General features: G+C 62.5%; 1 protein-coding gene across 1 annotated transcript; it reads left to right on the top strand.

Annotated features, from left to right (window-relative positions):
• Positions 1 to 326: 326 nt before the first annotated feature.
• On the top strand, positions 327 to 19,428 carry LOC311429518 (histone-lysine N-methyltransferase EHMT2-like; the record flags this gene model as incomplete). Its single annotated transcript, XM_084540608.1, is given in 23 exon segments — positions 327 to 413; positions 699 to 830; positions 2,478 to 2,612; positions 2,676 to 2,781; positions 3,743 to 3,847; positions 4,684 to 4,826; positions 5,565 to 5,708; positions 7,946 to 8,211; positions 8,786 to 8,819; positions 8,821 to 8,972; positions 9,663 to 9,745; positions 9,823 to 9,929; positions 11,015 to 11,137; positions 11,221 to 11,322; positions 11,404 to 11,508; positions 12,447 to 12,601; positions 13,441 to 13,608; positions 14,314 to 14,458; positions 15,204 to 15,281; positions 16,212 to 16,327; positions 16,952 to 17,038; positions 17,583 to 17,661; positions 19,249 to 19,428. Coding segments are annotated over 22 exon segments (2,727 nt in total). The 5' UTR covers positions 327 to 413; positions 699 to 716.
• Between the last annotated feature and the right edge of the window lie 251 nt (positions 19,429 to 19,679).

The raw sequence follows: 19,679 nt of genomic DNA, 5'->3' as shown, positions 1-19,679 counted from the left end.
TTAGGGGGGGGGTAATAAATCGGGGGGGGGCAGGGGAGGAAAATTGGGGGGGGGGTTGGGGGGCTGGGGGGGGGCTAAGGAGAGTAATTGGGGGGTTTTGGGGGGGATTTTGAGGGATTTGGGGGGTCTGGGGTTGCCGGGGGGGGCACAAAAAATTATGGGGGGGGGTTATAAATTGGGGGGGGGGGGCAGGGGAGTAAAATTGGGGGGGGGTTTGGGGGGCTGGGGGGGGGGCTAAGAGGAGTTTTGGGGGTGTTTTGGGGTCCGCGTGGGGGTTGTGCTCGCCATTAACGCCCCCCCCCCCCAAATTTTTGCCCCCCCCAGACCCCCCCAAGCGCCCCAAGCTGGGTTACGGCCCCGGGGGGGGGCTGCACAAGCGGCTGCAGCGCCCCAGCCCCCGCGCCTCCACTGAGGTAACGACCCCCCCGGGACCCCCCCGGGACCCCCAGGACCCCCATGACCCCCCCCAGGACCCCCGTGACCCCCCCCCGACCCCCCCTGACCCCCCCAAATCCCCTCAACCCCCCCAGACCCCCCCCAACCCCCTCCCCAGACCCTTTGCCCCCCCCTCAGCCCCCCCCAATCCCCCCAATTCCCCCCCCCTCAGCCCCCCCAACCCCCCCAATTCCCCCCCCAGACCCCCCTTTGGCCCCCCAGCCCCCCTGGACCCCCCCCCAGTGACCCCCCCCCCCCCCCAGATCACGGTGACGGAGGAGATGGCGGCCCCCCCGCGGGGGGGTCGGGACGAGTGGGACAGCGAGGGGGGGGGCGGCTTCTCCCTCTTCTACGACGGCTTCAGCGTGGACGGGCACGGAGACTCCGACAGCAAGGTGGGCACTGGGAGCACTGGGAGGCACTGGGAGGGACTGGGGGGGGACTGGGAGGCACTGGGAGGGGATTGGGAGGCACTGGGGGGCACTGGGAGGGAATGGGAGGGGACTGGGGGGGGACTGGGAGGGATTAGGGGGCACTGGGAGTGACTGGGAGGGACTGGGGGGCACTGGGAGGGGACTGGGGAGCACTGGGAGGGCACTGGGAGGGACTGGGAGGGGACTGGGAGGGATTAGGGGGCACTGGGAGTGACTGGGAGGCGACTGGGGGGCACTGGGAGACAATGTAGGGGGAACTGGAGGGCATTGGGAAGAACTTGTGGTCAATATGGGGGCTACTGGGAGGTACTGGTGGGGCTACTGGGAGGTACTGGTGGATACTGGGAGCTACTGGGGGGTACTGGAGGGGACTGGGGATCAATATGAGGGTACTGGAGGGACTTCAGGTCAATATGGGGGAACTGGGGGCACTGGAGGATACTGGGAACTACGGGTGGATACTGGGAGGGACTGGGGGTTGATATGGGGGTACTGGAGGGTCTCAGGGTCAATATAGGGGAACTGGGGAGCACTGGGGGGGGAACTGGGGGGCACTGGGATGGATTCAGGGTCAATATGGGTGGTACTGGGAGGTACTGGTGGATACTGGGAGCTACTGGTGGCTACTGGGAGGCACTGGGGAGCAATATGAGGGTACTGGAGGGACTCAGGGTCAATATGGGGGAAACTGGAGGGAACTGGGGAGCAGTGGGATGGACTTGGGGTCAGTATAGTGGGCATTGGGAGGTACTGGAGGATACTGGGGAGCTACTGTGGATACTGGGAGGGACTGGGGGTTGATATGGGGTACTGGGAGGGACTCAGGGTCAATATGGGGGAAACTGGAGGGAACTGGGGAGCAGTGGGATGGACTTGGGGTCAGTATAGTGGCATTGGGAGGTACTGGAGGATACTGGGAGCTACTGGTGGATACTGGGAGGGACTGGGGTTGATATGGGGGTACTGGGAGGGACTCAGGGTCAATATGGGGAGAACTGGGGGGCACTGGAGGGAACTGGGGGAACTGAGAAGGATTCAGGGTCAAATGGGTGGCACTGGAGGTACTGGTGGATACTGGGAGCTACTGGTGGCTACTGGGAGGCACTGGGGAGCAATATGAGGGTACTGGGAGGGACTCAGGGTCGATATGGGGGAAACTGGAGGGAACTGGGGAGCACTGGGATGGACTTGGGGTCAGTATAGTGGGCATTGGGAGGTACTGGAGGATACTGGGAGCTACTGGTGGATACTGGGAGGGACTGGGGGTTGATATGGGGGTACTGGGAGGGACTCAGGGTCAATATGGGGAGAACTGGGGGGCACTGGGAGGGAACTGGGGGGAACTGAGAAGGATTCAGGGTCAATATGGGTGGCACTGGGAGGTACTGGTGGATACTGGGAGCTACTGGTGGCTACTGGGAGGCACTGGGGAGCAATATGAGGGTACTGGGAGGGACTCAGGGTCGATATGGGGGAAACTGGAGGGAACTGGGGAGCACTGGGATGGACTTGGGGTCAATATAGTGGGCATTGGGAGGTACTGGTGGCTACTGGGAGCTACTGGGAGGCACTGGGGCGCCCCCATTCACCGGGGTGGGGGGGGCGCAGTCGGAGGGCGACGTCCCCGGGGAGGCGCTGAGCGAGGAGGAGGAGGAGGAGGAAGAGGAGGAGGAGGAGGAGGAGGAGGAGGACGAGGAGGAGGAGGAGGAGGAAGACGAGGAGTCGGGCAACGCCTCGGACCGGGTGAGGGGGGGGCGGGGGGGTTAATTTGGGGGGGGTCCCTGACCTCGTGGCCCCCCCCCCCAGAGCGCCTCGAGCGCCCGGCGCAAGGCGCGGCGGCGGTGGAAGGAGAGCCCCTGGCTGAAGCCCAACCGCAAGAGGAAGCGCAAGGAGCCCCGCGGCAAGGAGCGGGGTGAGGGGGGGGGCCCCAAAAATTGGGGGGGGGGGCAAAAAATTCGGGGGGGGGGGGCCTAAGAGGCGTAGGGGGGGAGGGGAGGGGGAGGTGGGGCGGGGAGGGGGCTTGGAACGGGGTGGAATGGGGAGAGGGGAAGGTGAAAAGGGGGAAATGCGGGAGGGGGGGGCCTTGAAACTGATAAATTCGAGGTGGGGGGGGGGCCTTGAAACTGGTAAATTGGGATGGGGGGGCTTTAAAATGAGAAATGGGGCAGGGGGAGGGGGCTTGAAAGTGAGAAATCGGGGAGGGAGGGGGCTTAAAACAGGTAAAATGGGGAGGGGGGGGCCTTGAAACTGATAAATTGGGGTGGGGTCCCTAAAATTCATAGAGTGGGAGGGGGGTAGGAGTGAGAGGTGGGGCGGGGAGGGGGCTTAAGAGGCAGAAATCGGGGAGTGGGGGGCCTTGAAACTGATAAATTGGGGAGGGGGGGGCCTTGAAACTGATAAATTGGGAGAGGGGGGACCTAAAACTAATAAATTGGTGAGGGGGGAGTCTTAAAACTGCTGAAGTGGGGAGAAAGGAAGCTAAAAACTGACAAATTGGGGAGGGGGGAGCCTTGAAACAGGTAAATTGGGGAGGGGGGGCCTTGAAGCTGATGAATTGGGAAACGGGGAGCCTTGAAACTGATAAAGGGGGGAGTGGGGAGACTTAAAACCGAAAAATTGGGGAGGGGGGAGCCCCAAAACTGGAAAACGGGGGGGCCTTGAAACCGATAAATGGGGGCAGGGGGCCTTGAAACCCATAAATGGGGGTTGGGGGGCCTCGAAACCGATAAAAGGCAGCAAGGGGGAACCTCGAAACCCATAAACGGGGGAAAAAATCAAATATTAAAGGGCGGGGGGGGATGGGGGAGGTGTGGGGGGGTCACCCCTCGAGGGGGGGGTCCTCAGCCCCCCCCTCACCCCCTGCCCCCCCCCAGGGGTGCCCGGAGCCCCCCCCGGGGCGGCCCCCAGCGAGTACACGGAGGTGCCCCTGGGCTGCCTGCAGCTGCCCCGCGACGGCGCCATCTCCCCACAGCCCCCAGGTGAGGCCACGCCCCTCCGGATAGCCACGCCCCCTCCGAGACCACGCCCAGCCCCTGGCCACGCCCACGCGATAAGCCACGCCCACGCTGAGGCCACACCCCCCGTGCGTTATCTGCGTGGGGTTCTATCAGTGTGTCCCGAGCTGAAGCCACGCCCACTTTAGGTGTGGCCACGCCCACTTTGGTGTAACCACGCCTCCTCAAAAGACCACACCCCCCATACAAAAGAAGCCATGCCCCCACAGTGAAACCACACCCTCAAACACTGGTCACGCCCCCACACAGGTAAACCATGCCCCAGACACTGGCCACACCCCCTGAAAGAAGCCACGCCCCCAAGCTGCAGCCACGCCCCCATAGAAGAAAGCTGTGCCCACTTGTGGCCACACCCCCTGGTTTCTGGCCACGCCCTGTTTTCATTTTCTATAGGGTTTCAGCCCCAATACCCCAGCTGGAAGCCACGCCCCCTTGGGCTTGTGGCCACACCCTCTCCTATAAGCCACGCCCCCTTTGGCCACGCCCCCTTTCAATTCCCCATGCGTTTCAACCCCCATCTCCCACCCCTTTGCCTTGAGGCCACACCCCCTTATATAAACCACACCCCTCTCGCATAAACCACGCCCCCTCGTTCAAACCACGCCCCTCATGCAAGCCACGCCCCAATCTCAAACCACACCCCCTCATTTAGCCACACCCCCTCCCTACCCCATACCAGGGGTTGTCTCCCCCCTCCCTGCCCAGTGGGCGTGGCCCCGCACGGCCCCTCCCCTTGGGGGCCTGTCCCCGCGGGGCCCCGCCCCCCCGTGGGCGTGTCCCAGCGCTGTCCCCGCCCCCAGGCCCGCGGCTGGGGGGGGCGCTGGAGGCGGAGCGCTTCGAGGAGCTGCCCCTGTGCTCCTGCCGCATGGAGGCCCCCAAGATCGAGCGGCTCAGCCAGGCGGCACGAAGCCTCTGCATGGCCACCGAGAGCGTGGACGGGCAGGTGGGGGGATTTTGGGGGTCTGGGGGGGCTTCTGGGGGGGTTATTGGGGGGCTATGGGGGGTTACTGGGGGGCTATGGGGGGTTACTGGGGGATACTGGGGGGTTACTGGGGGTTACTGGGGCAGGACGCAGCCTCTGCATGGCCACCGAGAGCGTGGACGGGCAGGTGGGGGGCTTCTGGGGGTCTGGGGGGGTCACTGGGGTCCTGGGGGGGGTCCTGGGGGGGTTATTGGGGGGCTATGGGGGGTTACTGGGGGATACTGGGGGGTTACTGGGGGTTACTGGGGCAGGACGCAGCCTCTGCATGGCCACCGAGAGCGTGGACGGGCAGGTGGGGGGGCTTTGGGGGTCTGGGGGGGCTTCTGGGGGGCTTCGGGGGGGTTACTGGGGGATACTGGGGGGTTACTGGGGGTTACTGGGGAGCTATTGGGGGGCTATGGGGGGTTATTGGGGGGTTATGGGGCTCTGGGGGGGGTTATTTGTACCCCCCACTAGTCTAACCCCTCCCCTAATAACTTCAAGCCCCCCCCCCATTAATTTTAACCCCCTCCCAATTAATTCCCCCCCCCACTAATAAATCACTGCCCCCTAATTAATTCCAACCTCTCCCCATTCACTTCACTCCCCCTGCTCACCTCTAACCCCCTCCCCTCATTAATATACCCCCTCCTAGCTTTAATTTACCCCCTCCCCGGGCTAATTAACCCCCCCGCTAATTAATCCTCCCCCCCTAATTAGCTGAGCGGCTGCGGGGGCAGCATCCTGAAGCGGGAGACGATGCGGCCGTCCAGCCGCGTGCCCCTCATGGTGCTGTGCGAGAGCCACCGGGCCAGGATGGTCAAACACCACTGCTGCCCGGGCTGCGGGCACTTCTGCACCGCTGTGAGTCCGGGGGGGGGCACGGGGAATTTGGGGAGGGGGCTTCAAGGGGTCCCGGGGGGGTCTGGGGGGGCTACGGGGTGATTTGGGGGGGATACAAGGGGGATTTGGGGTGATAGATGCAGGGTCAAACCCCACTGCTGCCCCGGCTGCGGGCACTTCTGCACCGCTGTGAGTCCGGGGGGGGCACGGGGGGGTCCGGGGGAATTTGGGGAGGGGGCTTCGGGGGGTCCCAGAGGGGTCCCGGGGGGTTTTGGGGTGATATTGGGGGGTTTTGGGTGCTGGATGTATGGTCAAACCCCACTGCTGCCCCGGCTGCGGGCACTTCTGCACCGCTGTGAGTCCGGGGGGGGCACGGGGGGGTCCCTGGGAATTTGGGGAGGGGGCTTCGGGGGGTCCTGGGGGGGTCCCGGGGGGTTTGGGGGTGATAAAGGGGGGATTTGGGGTGCAGATTGTATGGTCAGACCCCACTGGTGCCCCAGATGGGGGTGCTTCTGTACCGCTGTGAGTCCGGGGGGGGCACGGGGGGGTCCCTGGGTATTTGGGGAGGGGGCTTCGGAGGGTCCCAGGGGGGTCCCGGGGGGTTTTGGGGTGATACTGGGGGGTTTTGGGGTGCAGAGTGCATGGGGAAGCATCATTACAGCCCCAGATGGGGGAGCTTCTGTGCTGCTGTGAGTCCGGGGGGGGCACGGGGGGGTCCCGGGGAATTTGGGGAGGGGGCTTCAGGGGGTCCCAGAGAGGTCCCAGGGGGTTTGGGGGGGATAGAAGGGGGATTTGGGGTGCAGTTTGTATGGACAAACACCACTGCTGCCCCGGCTGCGGGCACTTCTGTACCGCTGTGAGTCCGGGGGGGGCACGGGGGGGGCCTGGGGAATTTGGGGAGGGGGCTTCGGGGGGTCCTGAGGGGGTCTGGGGGGGCTACGGGGTGATTTGGGGCGATATAGGGAGGTTTTGGGGTGCAGATTGCATGGTGAAGCATCATTACAGCCCCAGATGGGGGTGCTTCTGTGCTGCTGTGAGTCCGGGGGGGGCACGGGGGGGTCCCGGGGAATTTGGGGAGGGGGCTTCGGGGGGTCCTGAGGGTGTCTGGGGGGGCTACGGGGTGATTTGGGGGCGATACGTGGGGATTTGGGGTGCAGATTGTATGGTCAAACCCCACTGCTGCTCTGGATTGGGGCACTTCTGCACCGCTGTGAGTCCGGGGGGGGCACGGGGGGGTCCTGGGGAATTTGGGGAGGGGGCTTCGGGGGGTCCCGGGGGTGTCCCAGGGGGTTTGGGGGGGATATTGGGGGGTTTTGGGGGGGTTTAGAGAAAGGGTAGTGGCCCTAAAAGGCCCCAGGGCAGCTTTTTGGGCCTCCAGAAGCCCCCCCAGGACCCCCAAAACCCCCCCAGGGCACCTCCTAGGGCCCCAGGACCCCCCAAAAGACCCCATAGAGACCCTCAGGGACCCCTTAGGGATCCCAAAAGCCCCCCAGGACCCCCCCAAAAGCCCCCCGGGACCCCAAAAATACCCCAAAGACCCCCTTTAGAGACCTTAGAGCACCCCTAGAAGACCCCAAAACAGCTTTTAGGTCCCCCAAACCTCCCCCAGAACACCCCCAGGACCCCCCAAAGGCCCGATAGGGCCCCCCAGAAGCCCCCTAGGGACCCCAAAAAGCCCCGTAGTGACCCCAAATCCCCTCTGTGACCCCCCCGCGCCCCCCCAGGGGATGTTCCTGGGAGTGCCACCCTGACGTGCGCATCGGGGCTGGGACCCCAGGGACCCCCAAAACCCCTCCAGGACACCTCTTAGGGCCCCAGGACCCCCCAAAAGACCCCGTAGGGCCTCTCAGTGACCCCTTAGGCACCCCAAAAGCCCCCCAGGGCCCCCCCAAGACCCCCCCAAAAGCCCCCCAGGACCCCAAAGACCCTCTTTGGACACCCTATAGTACCCCTAAATGACTCCAGGGCACCTTTTAGGGCCCCCAAACCTCTCCCAGGGCACCTTTTGGGATGCCAGGACCCCCCAAAAGACCCCGTAGTGACCCCAAATCCCCTCCGTGACCCCCCCGCGCCCCCCCAGAGCACGTTCCTGGAGTGCCACCGCGATGTGCGCATCGGGGCTGGGACCCCAGGGACCCCCAGACCTCCCCCAGGGCACCTTTTAGCCCCCCTGGGACCCCCCGAAGGCACTATAGGGACCCCTCAGGGACCCCGTAGCGACCCCAAATCCCGTCTGTGCCCCCCCCGCGCCCCCCCAGGGGACGTTCCTGGAGTGCCACCCCGACGTCCGCATCGGGCACCGCTTCCACCGTGGCTGCGTGTCGCAGCTCAACGGGATGATTTTCTGCCCCCACTGCGGGGAGGACGCGTCGGAGGCGCAGGAGGTGACCCTGCCCCGCGCCGACGGGACCCCCCCGGGACCCCCGCCCCCCCCACCCCAAAATGCTGCCGCCGCCGCTGCCGCCCCCCCCGAGCCCCGGCGCAGAGCCCCCGCCGCGCGGCACGACGCTGCGCCCACCCCCAGGTGGGTTGGGGGGGGGTCTAAAGGGGGCTGGGGGGGTAAAAGGGGGGGTAAAAGGGGTCTGGGGGGGGGGTTGGGGGGGTAAAAGGGGGTTTGGGGGGGGTAAAGGGGTCTGGGGGGGGTAAAAGGGGGGGGTAAAAGGGGGTTTGGGGGGTCTAAAGGGGTCTGGGGGGGGTAAAAGGGGGTCTGGGGGGGGTCTGGGGGGGTAAAAGGGGTTTGGGAAGGGGTAAAGGGGTCTGGGGGGGGTAAGAGGGGGGGTTTGGGGGGTCTGGGGGGGGCTAAAAGGGGGTTTGGGGAGGGGTAAAGGGGTCTGGCGGGGGGTCTGGAGGGGGCTAAAGGGGTCTGGGGGGGGATTGGGGGGGGGATTAAAGGGGTCTGGGGGGGGGTCCAAAGGGGTTTGGGGGGGTCTGGGGGGGCTAAAAGGGGGTTTGGGGCGGGGTCTGGGGCGGGCTAAAGGGGACTGGGGGGGTCCTAAAGGGGTTTTGGGGGGGGTCCCAATGACTCCGGGGGGCTCTCAAGGGATTTGGGGGGGGTCTTGCATTTTTGGGGGGGTCCCTAACCCCTTCCCCCCCCCCAGCGCCCGGATGCGGGGGCAGGGCGAGGGTCGGGCCCCCCCCCCCGGACCCCCGCGCGGAGCCCATCGACAGCTCGGGGGGGCCGGCGCTCACCCTGCCCTCGGGGGCCGCCCTCTCGGCTCGGGGGCTGGCGCCCGGCCCCGCCCGAGACCTCCTGGAGAAGGCCCTGGTGGTGCAGGAGGCCGACAGGTCAGACCCAAAACCCCCGGAATTACACCCAAAAATCTGCTCCCCACGAAAAGCCCCATAGCGGTATAGGAGAGCAAGGGGTTGGGCCCGAATCTGCCCAAAATGGCCCTAAAATCCGTCCCAAATCCTTTCCGATCCGCTCTGGTGGTGCAGGAGGCCCACAGGTCACACCCAAAACCCCCGGAATTCCACCCAAAAATCTGCTCCCCCTGTAGAGCCTCATAGGAGTGCAGGAAGTTGAGAAATAGGTACCAAATCTGCTCTAAACGGCCCCAGAATCTGTCCCAAATCCTTCCTGATCCCCTCTGGTGGTGCAGGAGGCTGACAGGTCAGACCCCAAATCCCCAGAATTTCACCCAAAAATCTGTTACCCCCAAAAACGTCTGATAGGAGCGCAGGAGGTTGAGAAATAGGTACCAAATCTGCCCTAAATGCCCCCAAAATCCATCCCCCGTTCCTTCCATGGAGCTCTGGGAGCTGCTGGGGGCTCCCAGTATGGCCCCAGTGCTCCCAGTATGCCCCCAGTAGCGCTCCCAGTACCCCCCCATCCTTTCCAGTCCCCCTCCTCCCCTCCCCACTTGCTCTGGGCCCCCCCAACCCCTCCCAACCCCCCCCAACCCCCTCCCAGCCCCCCCCCCACCCCCTCCCAGTGCCTCCCAGTGCTCCCAGTACACCCCCCCGCCCCCACAGGCGCAAGAAGCTGCGCTTCCACCCGCGCCAGCTCTACCTGTCGGTGAAGCAGGGCGAGCTGCAGAAGGTGGTGCTGATGCTCCGTGAGTCCCCTGCTTAATTTTTTATTGGGGGGGGGGGTTCCCTGAAGCCCCCCCCTCAATTTAACGCCCCCCCCCAGTGGACAACCTGGACCCCAACTTCCAGAGCGATGCCCAGAGCAAGCGCACCCCCCTGCACGCCGCGGCCCAGAAGGGCTACCTGGAGATCTGCCACCTCCTGCTGCAGGTGGGGGGGGCTGGGGGGGCGACTGGGGGTCCTGGGGGGGGTCCCGGAGGGGTTGGGGGGGTCCTGGGGGGGGTCCTGGGGGGGCTTTGTGGGGGGCTGGGGGGGTTTGGGGGGGCTGGGGGGTGGTTATCTGGTGCTAAAGGCGGGTCTGGGGGGGCAAATGGGGGTCCTGGGGGGGTCCTGAGGGGGTTGGGGGGGTCTTGGGGGGGGTCCTGGGGGGGCTTTGTGGGGGGCTGGGGGGGTTTGGGGGGGCTGGGGGGTGGTTATCTGGTGCTTATCTGGTGCAAAAGTGGGGCTGGGGGCTTCAAAATGGTCCGGGGGGGGCAATTGGGGGTCCTGGGGGGGTCCTGAGGGGTTTGGGGGGGTCTTGGGGGGGGTCCTGGGGGGGCTTTGTGGGGGGCTGGGGGGGTTTAGGGGGGCTGGGGGGTGGTTGTCTGGTGTTAAAGGGGGGCCTGGGGGCTTCAGGGTGAGCTGGGGGGGTCCCTGGGGGTCTTGGGGGGGGTCCCTGAATTTTGGGGGGGGTCCTGGGGGTCTTGGGGGGGGGGTCCCTGGGGTTTTGGGGGGGTTCCTGGGGGTGCTCTGGGGTCCCGTCTGCTGCTAAAGGAGGGGTCTGGGGGCTTTGGGATGCTCTGGGGGGGCTCCCCTGGAATTTGGGGGGTCCCCCTGAATTTGGGGGGGGTCCCTAAATTTGGGGGGGGGTCCCTAAATTTGGGGGGGGGTCTTGGGGCTGCTCTGGGGTCCCGTCTGCTGCTAAAGAAGGGGTCTGGGGGCTTTGGGATGCTCTGGGGGGGGACCCTTTATTTTGGGGGCGTTTCCTCGGAATTTGGGGAGTTCCCCGGAATTGGGGGGGGTCCCTAAATTTGGGGAGGGGTCCTGGGGGTCTTGGGGGGGGGTCTCTAGGTTTTTGGGGGGGTCCGGTCTGCTGCTATAGGGGGTCCTTGGGGGGTTCCCAGTGCATCTGGGGGGGGTCCCTCTATTCTGGGGGGGATTCCCCTGGAATTTGGGGAGTTCCCCGGAATTGGGGGGGGTCCCTAAATTTGGGGGGTGGTCCCTAAATTTGGGGGGGGGTCTCGTCCCCCCCGCAGGCGGGGGCCAACATCAACGCGACGGACAAGCTGCGCCGCACGCCGCTGATGGAGGCGGTGGCCAACAACCACGTGGAGGCGGCGCGCTACATGGTGCGGCGCGGCGGCTGCGTCTACAGCAAGGTGGGCGGGGCCGTGACGTCATCACCCGCCCCGTGACGTCATCGGCAGACTTATGACGTCATAACTCGCCACCCCCCCCCCAGGAGGAAGACGGCTCCACCTGCCTCCACCACGCGGCCAAGAACGGCAACCTGGAGATGGTCGACCTCTTGCTGGCCACCGGGCAAGTGGACGTCAACGCCCAGGTTTTTGGGGGACGCGGGGGGGGGGTCTCGGGGTCGGGACCACCCCCCCGGGGGTCTTCTGACCCCCCCCGGCCCCCCCAGGATAACGGCGGTTGGACCCCCATCATCTGGGCGGCCGAGCACAAGCACATCGAGGTCATCCGGCGGCTGCTGACGCGCGGCGCCGACGTCACCCTCACCGATAACGTGAGTTTTGGGGAGCCCCCCGGGGGATTTGGGGACCCCCCCCGGGGGATTTGGGATCCCCCAGGAAAGGTTGGGACCCCCCCGGGTGATTTGGGACCCCCTGGGGCGGTTTGGAGGCTCCCAACACCTCCTAAAGGTGTTTTCATGCTCCCTAAAGGCGGTTTCAAGTCCCCCCAGCTCCCCCTAAAGGCATTTTCAAGTTCCCCAACACACCCTGAAGGCAGTTTCAAGCACCCCATCTCCCCATAAAAGCAGTTTCAAGCCCCCTAAAGTCAGTTTCAAGTCCCCCCACCTCCCCATAAAGTTGGTTTCAAGCCCCCCAACTCCCCATAAAGGTGGTTTCAAGGCCCCCCACCTCCCCCTAAAGTCAGTTTCGAGCCCCCCAACTCCCCCTAAAGTCGGTTTCAAGTCCCCCAACTCCCGATAAAAGTAGTTTCAAGCCCCCCCAGCTCCCCTTTATGGTGGTTTTGAGCCCCCTAAAGTCGGTTTCGAGCCCCCCAGCTCCCCCTAAAGTCAGTTTTGAGCCCCCCCAACACGCCCTAAAATCGGTTTCAAGTCCCCCAACTCCCCATAAAAGTGGTTTCAAGCACCCCCAACTCCCCTTTATGGTGGTTTTGAGCCCCCCAATTCCCGTTTATGGTGGTTTTGAGCCCCCCAGCTCCCCCTAAAGTCGGTTTCGAGCCCCCCACCTCCCCCTAAAGTTGGTTTCGAGTCCCCCGACTCCCCATAAAAGTGGTTTCAAGCCCCCCCAACCCCCCCTTATGGTGGTTTTGAGCCCCCCAACTCCCCATAAAAGTGGTTTCAAGCCCCCCCACCTTCCCTTTATAGGGGTTTTGAGCCCCCCAACCCCCCCTTATGGTGGTTTTGAGCCCCCCAGGGGTGGTTTTGTGCCCCCTGGGTGTTCAGGCCCCCCCCCCCTGATTTTGGGGGTGCCGCAGGAGGAGAACATCTGCCTGCACTGGGCCTCGTTCACCGGCAGCGCCGAGATCGCCGAGGTGCTGCTGAACGCGCAGTGCGACCTGCACGCCGTCAACTTCCACGGGGACACCCCCCTGCACATCGCCGCCCGCGAGAGCTACCACGACTGCGTCATGTAGGGCTGGGGGGGGTCCTGGGGGGGTCCTGGGGGGCTGGAGGGGGTCCTGGGGGGGGTTAGGGGGATGGCAGGGGGTCCTTGGGGTGCTTTGGGGGCCTGTCTGCTGCTGAAGGGGGGGGCTGGGGGGATTCAGGGGGGTCTTTGGGCGTCTGGGGGGGTCCCTGGAGGTTTGGGGGGGTCCTGGGGGTCTGGGAGGGGGTCTCTGGAGTTTTGGGGGGGGTCTTGGGGGGCTATGATGGGGATTGGGGGGGTCCTTGGGGTGCTTTGGGGGCCTGTCTGCTGCTAAAGGGGGGGGCTGGGGGGATTCAGGGGGGGTCTTTGGGCGTCTGGGGGGGTCCCTGGAGTTCTGGGGGGGGTCCTGAGGGTCTGGGGGGGCTTGGGGGGGTCCCTGGGGGACTTGGGGGGGGTTCCCCAATATATTGGGGGGGTGCCCAGGGTATTCAGGGGGTCTCCAAGGTGCTGGGAGGGGGTTCCCCAAGATACTGGGGGTGTCCCCATAATAGTGGGGGGGTCCCAAGGTTCTGGGGGTTCCCTGTGATGCTGGGGGGGGTCCCCAAGATACTGGGGGGGGTCCAAGATGTTGGGGGGGGTTCCCCAAGGTATTTGGGGGGGTTCTTAAGATACTGGGGGGGGTCCCCATGGTTCTGGGGGGTCCTCAAGATACTGGGGGGGTGCTCAAGATGTTGGGGGGGGTCCCCAAGATGCTTGGGGTGTCCCCAGAGCCCCCACCCCCCCCCCGATTCCCCTCTGGGCTCAGTCCGGGGGCTCCCCACGATGCTGTCTCCGGGACCCTTTTTTGGGGGGGGGTCCCATCCTTACCTTTTGCCCCCCCCCAGCCTGTTCCTGTCGCGGGGGGCCGACCCCGAGGTGCGGAACAAGGAGGGGGACTCCCCCCTGGACCTGACCCCCGAGCGCTCGGAGGTGTGGGTGGCCCTGCAGCTGCACCGCAAGATCCGCCAGGGGGCCAGCGCCCGCGCCCTGCACACCGAGCGCATCGTCTGCAGGTGGGGGGGGGCCGGGGGGGGGTCCTGGGGGGCGGGGGGGGGTTAATGGGGGGTTGGGGGGGGTTAATGGGGGGTTAGGGGGGGATTGGGGGGGAGAGAGGGGGGCTTGGGGGGGGAAATGGGGAGTTTGGGGGGGGGAAAAGGGGGGTTAGGGGGGGCTTGGGGGGGGAAAAGGGGGTGGGGGGGGGTCCTGGGGGGCGGGGGGGGGGGCTGGGGGGGGGAGAGAGGGGGGATTGGGGGGGAGAGAGGGGGGTTTGGGGGGGGAAAGGGGGAGTTTGGGGGGGGAAAAGGGGGGGCGGGGGGGTCCTGGGGGGCGTGGGGGGGGTTAATGGGGGGTTGGGGGGGGTTAATGGGGGGTTGGGGGGGAGAGAGGGGGGCTTGGGGGGGGAAAGGGGGAGTTTGGGGGGGGAAAAGGGGATGGGGGGGGGTCGTGGGGGGTGTTAGGGGTTTTGGGGTGGGACCCCCACCCCCAAAATAACCCCCGAACCCCAAAAATAACCCCCAAACCCAAAAATACACCCCCCCCACCAAAATAACCCCTACCAACCCCAAAATTAACCCCCCAAAACCCCCAAAATAACCCCAAAACCCCAAAATAACCCCCCCGACCCAAAAAATAACCCCAAAACCCCAAAAATAACCCCCTCAACCCCAAAATTAATGCCCCCCACCCCCAAATTAACCCCCCCACCCCCCAAATTTTAGGGACGTGGCGCGGGGCTACGAGAACGTGCCGATCCCGTGCGTCAACGCGGTGGACGAGGAGCCGTGCCCCAGCGACTACAAATACATCGCCGAGAACTGCGAGACCTCCACCATGAACATCGACCACAACATCACCCACCTGCAGGTCTTCTGGGGCAAAAAACGCCCGATTTGGGTCCATAGGTCCCGGCGGTTTCGGGGCGGCGGCAGGTTTGGGGAAACTGGGGTGCTTTGGGGAGAAATTATGGCTTTTTGGGGAAATTACTTTTTTTTTGGTGGAAATTACATTTTTGGGGGAAATTATATTTACAACATCACCCAGCTGCAGGTCTTTTGGGGCAAAAAATGCCCGGTTTGGGTCCATAGGTCCCGGCGGTTTCGGGGCGGCGGAAGGTTTGGGGAAAGTGGGGTGCTTTGGGGAGAAACGATGTTTTTTTGGGAAATTATGATTTTTTTGTGTGTAAATTGTATTTTTTTGGGGGAAATTATATTTACAACATCACCCACCTGCAGGTCTTTTGGGGCCAAAAACGCCCAATTTGGGTCCATAGGTCCCGCTTTGGGTCCCTAGGTCCCGGCGGTTTCGGGGCCGCGGCAGGTTTGGGGAAAGTGGGGTGCTCTGGGGAGAAATTATGGCTTTTTGGGGATATTATCATTTTTTTTTGGTGGAAATTATATTTTTTTTTGGTGGAAATTATATTTTTTGGGGGGAAATTATATTTTTTGGGGGGAAATTACATTTTTTTGGGGTGGAAATTACATTTTTTTGGGGAAATTACCTTTTTTCGGAGGTGATAATGGTTTTGGGGAGGTTTCGGGGGATTTGGGGAGGGAGGAAAATGGGTTTTGGGGGTCCTGAAGCCCCCCCCCACCCTTTCGCCCCCCCCCAGCACTGCACGTGCCAGGACGACTGCTCCTCCTCCAACTGCCTCTGCGGGCAGCTCAGCATCCGCTGCTGGTACGATAAGGTGAGATTTGGCCCCAAAAATAACGCCCCCCCCCCCCACCCCGGGGGGGTCCCAAAAATGGTGAGACCCCTGGGGAACCGCCCTGAGGTCGGGGGGGTCTTTGAAACCCTCTTTGTGTGGTGGGGGGCTGCTGGAAACCGACATTTTATTGTGTGGAATTCCTTGAAACCATCATTTTTTTGCGTGGAGTTCCTTGAAACTCTCATTTTATTACATGGGACTCCTTAAAACCCTCACTTTATTTCAAGGGGCTCCTTGAAACCCTCATTTTATTTCCCAAACGTCCTTAAAACTGACATTTTATTCTGTGGGGTGTCTTGAAACTGGCATTTTATTGCGTGGAGCTCCTTGAAACCCTCATTTTATTTAGAGGGGCTCCTTGAAACCCTATTTTATTACAGGGGGCTCCTTGAAACTGACATTTTATTGTGTGGGGCTCCTTAAAACCCTCATTTTATTTTGTGGAGCTCCTTAAAAACATCATTTTATTTCATGGGGCTCCTTGAAACTGACATTTTATTTCTCAAACCTCCTTAAAACTGACATTTTATTGCATGGGGCTCCTTGAAACCCCCATTTTATTACATGGGGCTCCTTGAAACCCCCATTTTATTTCTCAAACCTCCTTAAAACTGACATTTTATTTTGTGGGGGTCCTTGAAACCCTCATTTTATTTAGAGGGGCTCCTTAAAAACATAATTTTATTGCATGGGGCTCCTTGAAACTGACATTTTATTACATGGGGCTCCTTGAAACCCTCATTTTATTCCATGGGGCTCCTTGAAACCCCCATTTTATGTCGTGGGGCTCCTCGAAACCCTCATTTTATTCCACGAATCTCCTTAAAAACCCTCCCTGGAGCCCCTCCCTCCCCCCGTGGGGCCCCCCCCTCGTCCCGGAGCCCCCCGCTGACCCCCCAAAATCCCCAGGACGGGCGCCTGCTGCAGGAGTTCAACAAGATCGAGCCCCCCCTCATCTTCGAGTGCAACCAGGCCTGCACCTGCTGGCGGAGCTGCAAGAACCGCGTGGTGCAGAGCGGCATCAAGTCAGACCCAAAATCCCTTGTTTGCGCCCCAAAATCCCCACCTGGGCCCCAGCGCCCCCATCCGAGCCCCAGAATTCCCCGTTTGTGCCCCAAAACCTCCATTTGTGCCCCCAAATTCCCTATCAGTGCCCCCCAAACCCCATCTGAGCCCCAAAATTCCCTGTTTGTGCCCCCCCAATTCCCCATTTCAGCCCCAGTATTCCCTGTTTTTGCCCCAAAACCCTATCTGAGCCCCAAAATTCCTTCTTCACCCCTCAAAATTCCCAGTCCATGCTCCCAAATTCCCCATCTCTTCCCCCAAAACGTTTGGGACCCCCACCCCTTAAAAATCTTCCTTTTTTCCCCAAAAACCTTCAGAAATACACAGCTCAAATCCCCCAGTCTTCCCCCAAAACCCTTTAGGGACCCCAAAACCCCTCAATCTCCCCCCAAAACCCCAAATCCCCCCCCAAAACCCCTTAGGGCCCCCCCCAGACTCCCCCCACAACCCTTTAGGGACCCCAAAGCCCCCCAGTCTCCCCCCAAACCCCCCTCGATCTTCCCCCGGGACCCCCAGAACCCCCCTCCTTCTCCCTTCACAACCCTTCAGGGACCCCAAAACTGCCTGATTTTGCCCCAAAACAGGGTCCGGCTGCAGCTGTACCGCACGGCCAAGATGGGCTGGGGGGTGCGGGCGCTGCAGGCGATCCCCCCCGGAACCTTCATCTGCGAGTGAGTGGGGGGCCGGGGGGGTCCCGGTCATTTTGGGGGGTCCTGGGGGGGTCTCAGCACCGATTTGGGGCACCCTGAAGAGTTTTTTTGGGGGGGATTTGGGGGATTCTTGGGGTTTGGGGGGGCTCAGCCCGGGTTTTGGGGTCTCACCTGGGGTTTTGGAGGTCCCTATTTTTTTTTGGGGGGGGGTCTCAGCCATGGTTTTGGTGACATTTGGGGTTTTTGGGGATCTCAGCCTTGGTTTTTGGGGTCTTAGACCTGGTTTGGGGGTCTCAGCCCCAGTTTTGGGGTCTCAGACCAGGTTTTTGGGGTCTCAGCCCTGCTTTTTGCTCTCCCAACCCTATTTTTGAGGTCCAAACCCCATTTTTGGGAGGTTTCAACCCTTGTTTTTGGGGTCTCAGCCCCGGTTTTCCCTCTCCCGGTCCCATTTTTGGGGTTCCCAGCCCCATTTTTGGGGTCTTTTCTCCCTGCTTTTCGTGCCCCGGGCCCCCTGGGGGGTGTCTGTGGGATTTTGGGGGGGGGTCCTGACCCCAGTGCCCCCCAGGTACGTGGGGGAGCTGATCTCGGACGCGGAGGCGGACGTGCGGGAGGACGACTCCTACCTCTTCGACCTGGACAACAAGGTGGGGGGGGGCTTTTGGGGTCCCGGGGGGGCTTTTGGGGTCCCGGGGGGGTTTTGGGGTCCTGGGGGGGTTTTGGGGTCCTGGAGGGGAGTTTGGGGTCCCGGGAGGGTTTTGGGGTCTTGGAGGGGGTTTGGGGTCCTGGGGAGGGACTTCGGGGGTAATGGAGAGGGAGTTTGGGGTCCTAGGCAGGGATTTGGGGGTCCTGGGGGGCAGTTTGGGGTCTTGGGGAGGGATTTGGGGGTCCTGGGGAGGGGGATTTTGGGGTCCTGGAGGGGAGTTTGGGGTCTTGGAGGGGGCTTTGGGGTCCTGGGGAGGGACTTCGGGGGTAATGGAGAGGGGATTTGGGGTCCTAGGCAGGGATTTTGGGGTCTTGGAGGGGGGTTTTGGGACCTTGGGGAGGGATTTTGGGGTCCTTGCGGGGGTTTTGGGGTCCTGGGGAGGGATTTTGGGGGCCTGGGGAGGGATTTGGGGGTCCTGGGGGGCAGTTTTGTGTCTTGGAGGGGGATTTTGGAATCTTAAAGGGGTGTTTTAGGGTCCTTGAGGGGGTCTTGCGGTGCCAGAGGGGGATTTTGGGGTCCTGAGGGGCGATTTTGGGGTGTTAGGCAGGGATTTTGGGGCTCCTGGGAGGGGTTATGGGTCTTGGAGTGGGGTTTTGGGGTCCTAGGGAGAGAGATTTTGGGGTTTTATGGGGGAATATTGGGGTTGTGGGTGGGATGTATGGGATCTGGGTGGGATTTAGGGTTCCTAGTGGGATTTATGGGGTCTGGGGGGTATTTAGGGTTTTGTGCCCTGCACATCATTTAGGGTTTCTAGTGGGATTTTGTGCTCCTAATGAGATTTATGGGCTCCTAATAGGATTTACGGGATCTGGGGGGGATGTATGGGTTCTGGGTGGGATTTTGGGGTCCCGGGGGGGGGTATTTAGGGTTTTGTGCCCTGCACATCATTTAGGGTTTCTAGTGGGATTTAGGGCTTCTAATGGGATTTCTGGGATCTGGGTGGGATTTTGGGTTCTGGGGGGTATTTTGGGGTACTGGGGGGGTATTTAGGGTTTTGTGCTCTGCACATCATTTAGGGTTTCTAGTGGGATTTTGTGCTCCTAATGGGATTTATGGGCTTCTAATAGGATTTATGGGATCTGGATGGGATTTGGGGGTTGTGGGTGGGATTTTGGGGTCCGGGGGGGTTATTTAGGGTGCTGTCCCCCCCCGTTGTCAGGACGGGGAGGTGTACTGCATCGACGCGCGGTACTACGGCAACGTGCCCCACATCATTTAGGGTTTCTAGTGGGATTTAGGGCTCCTAATGGGATTTATGGGATCTGGGGGGGGAATATATAGGTTGTGGGTGGGATTTTGGGTCCTGGGGGGTGTTTTGGGGTCCTGGGGGGGTATTTAGGGTTTTGTGCTCTGCACATCATTTAGGGTTTCTAGTGGGATTTTGTGCTTCTAATGGGATTTATGGGCTTCTAATGGGATTTATGGGGTCTGTATAGGATTTATAGGATCTGGGGGGGATGTATGGGTTGTGGGTGGGATTTTGGGGTCCGGGGGGGTTATTTAGGGTGCTGTCCCCCCCCGTTGGCAGGACGGGGAGGTGTACTGCATCGACGCGCGGTACTACGGCAACGTGAGCCGCTTCATCAACCACCTGTGCGACCCCAACATCATCCCGGTGCGCGTCTTCATGCTGCACCAGGACCTGCGCTTCCCCCGCATCGCCTTCTTCAGCAGCCGCGCCATCCGGCCCGGGGAGGAGCTGGGGTAGGGGGGGTGTGGGGTCGGGGGGGGGTAATGGGGGGTTATGGGGGGTTATGGGGTCGGGGAGGGGGGTTATGGGGTCACTGGGGGGGGTTGGGGGAGGTTATGGGGTCAGGGGAGGGAGTAATGGGGGGTTATGGGGTCATGGGGGGGGTTATGGGGTCAGGGAGGGGGGTTATGGGGTCATTGGGGGGGGTTATGGGGTCAGGGAGTGGAGTACGGGGTCACTGGGGGGGTTATGGGGTCAGGGAGGGGGCT

The sequence above is a fragment of the Aythya ferina genome (genome assembly GCF_964211825.1).
Source record: "Aythya ferina genome assembly, contig: HAP1_SCAFFOLD_1285, whole genome shotgun sequence".
Taxonomy (NCBI): domain Eukaryota; kingdom Metazoa; phylum Chordata; class Aves; order Anseriformes; family Anatidae; genus Aythya; species Aythya ferina.
The sequence above is the reverse complement of the archived record's forward strand: the minus strand, read 5'-3'. Positions and strand labels throughout refer to the sequence as shown.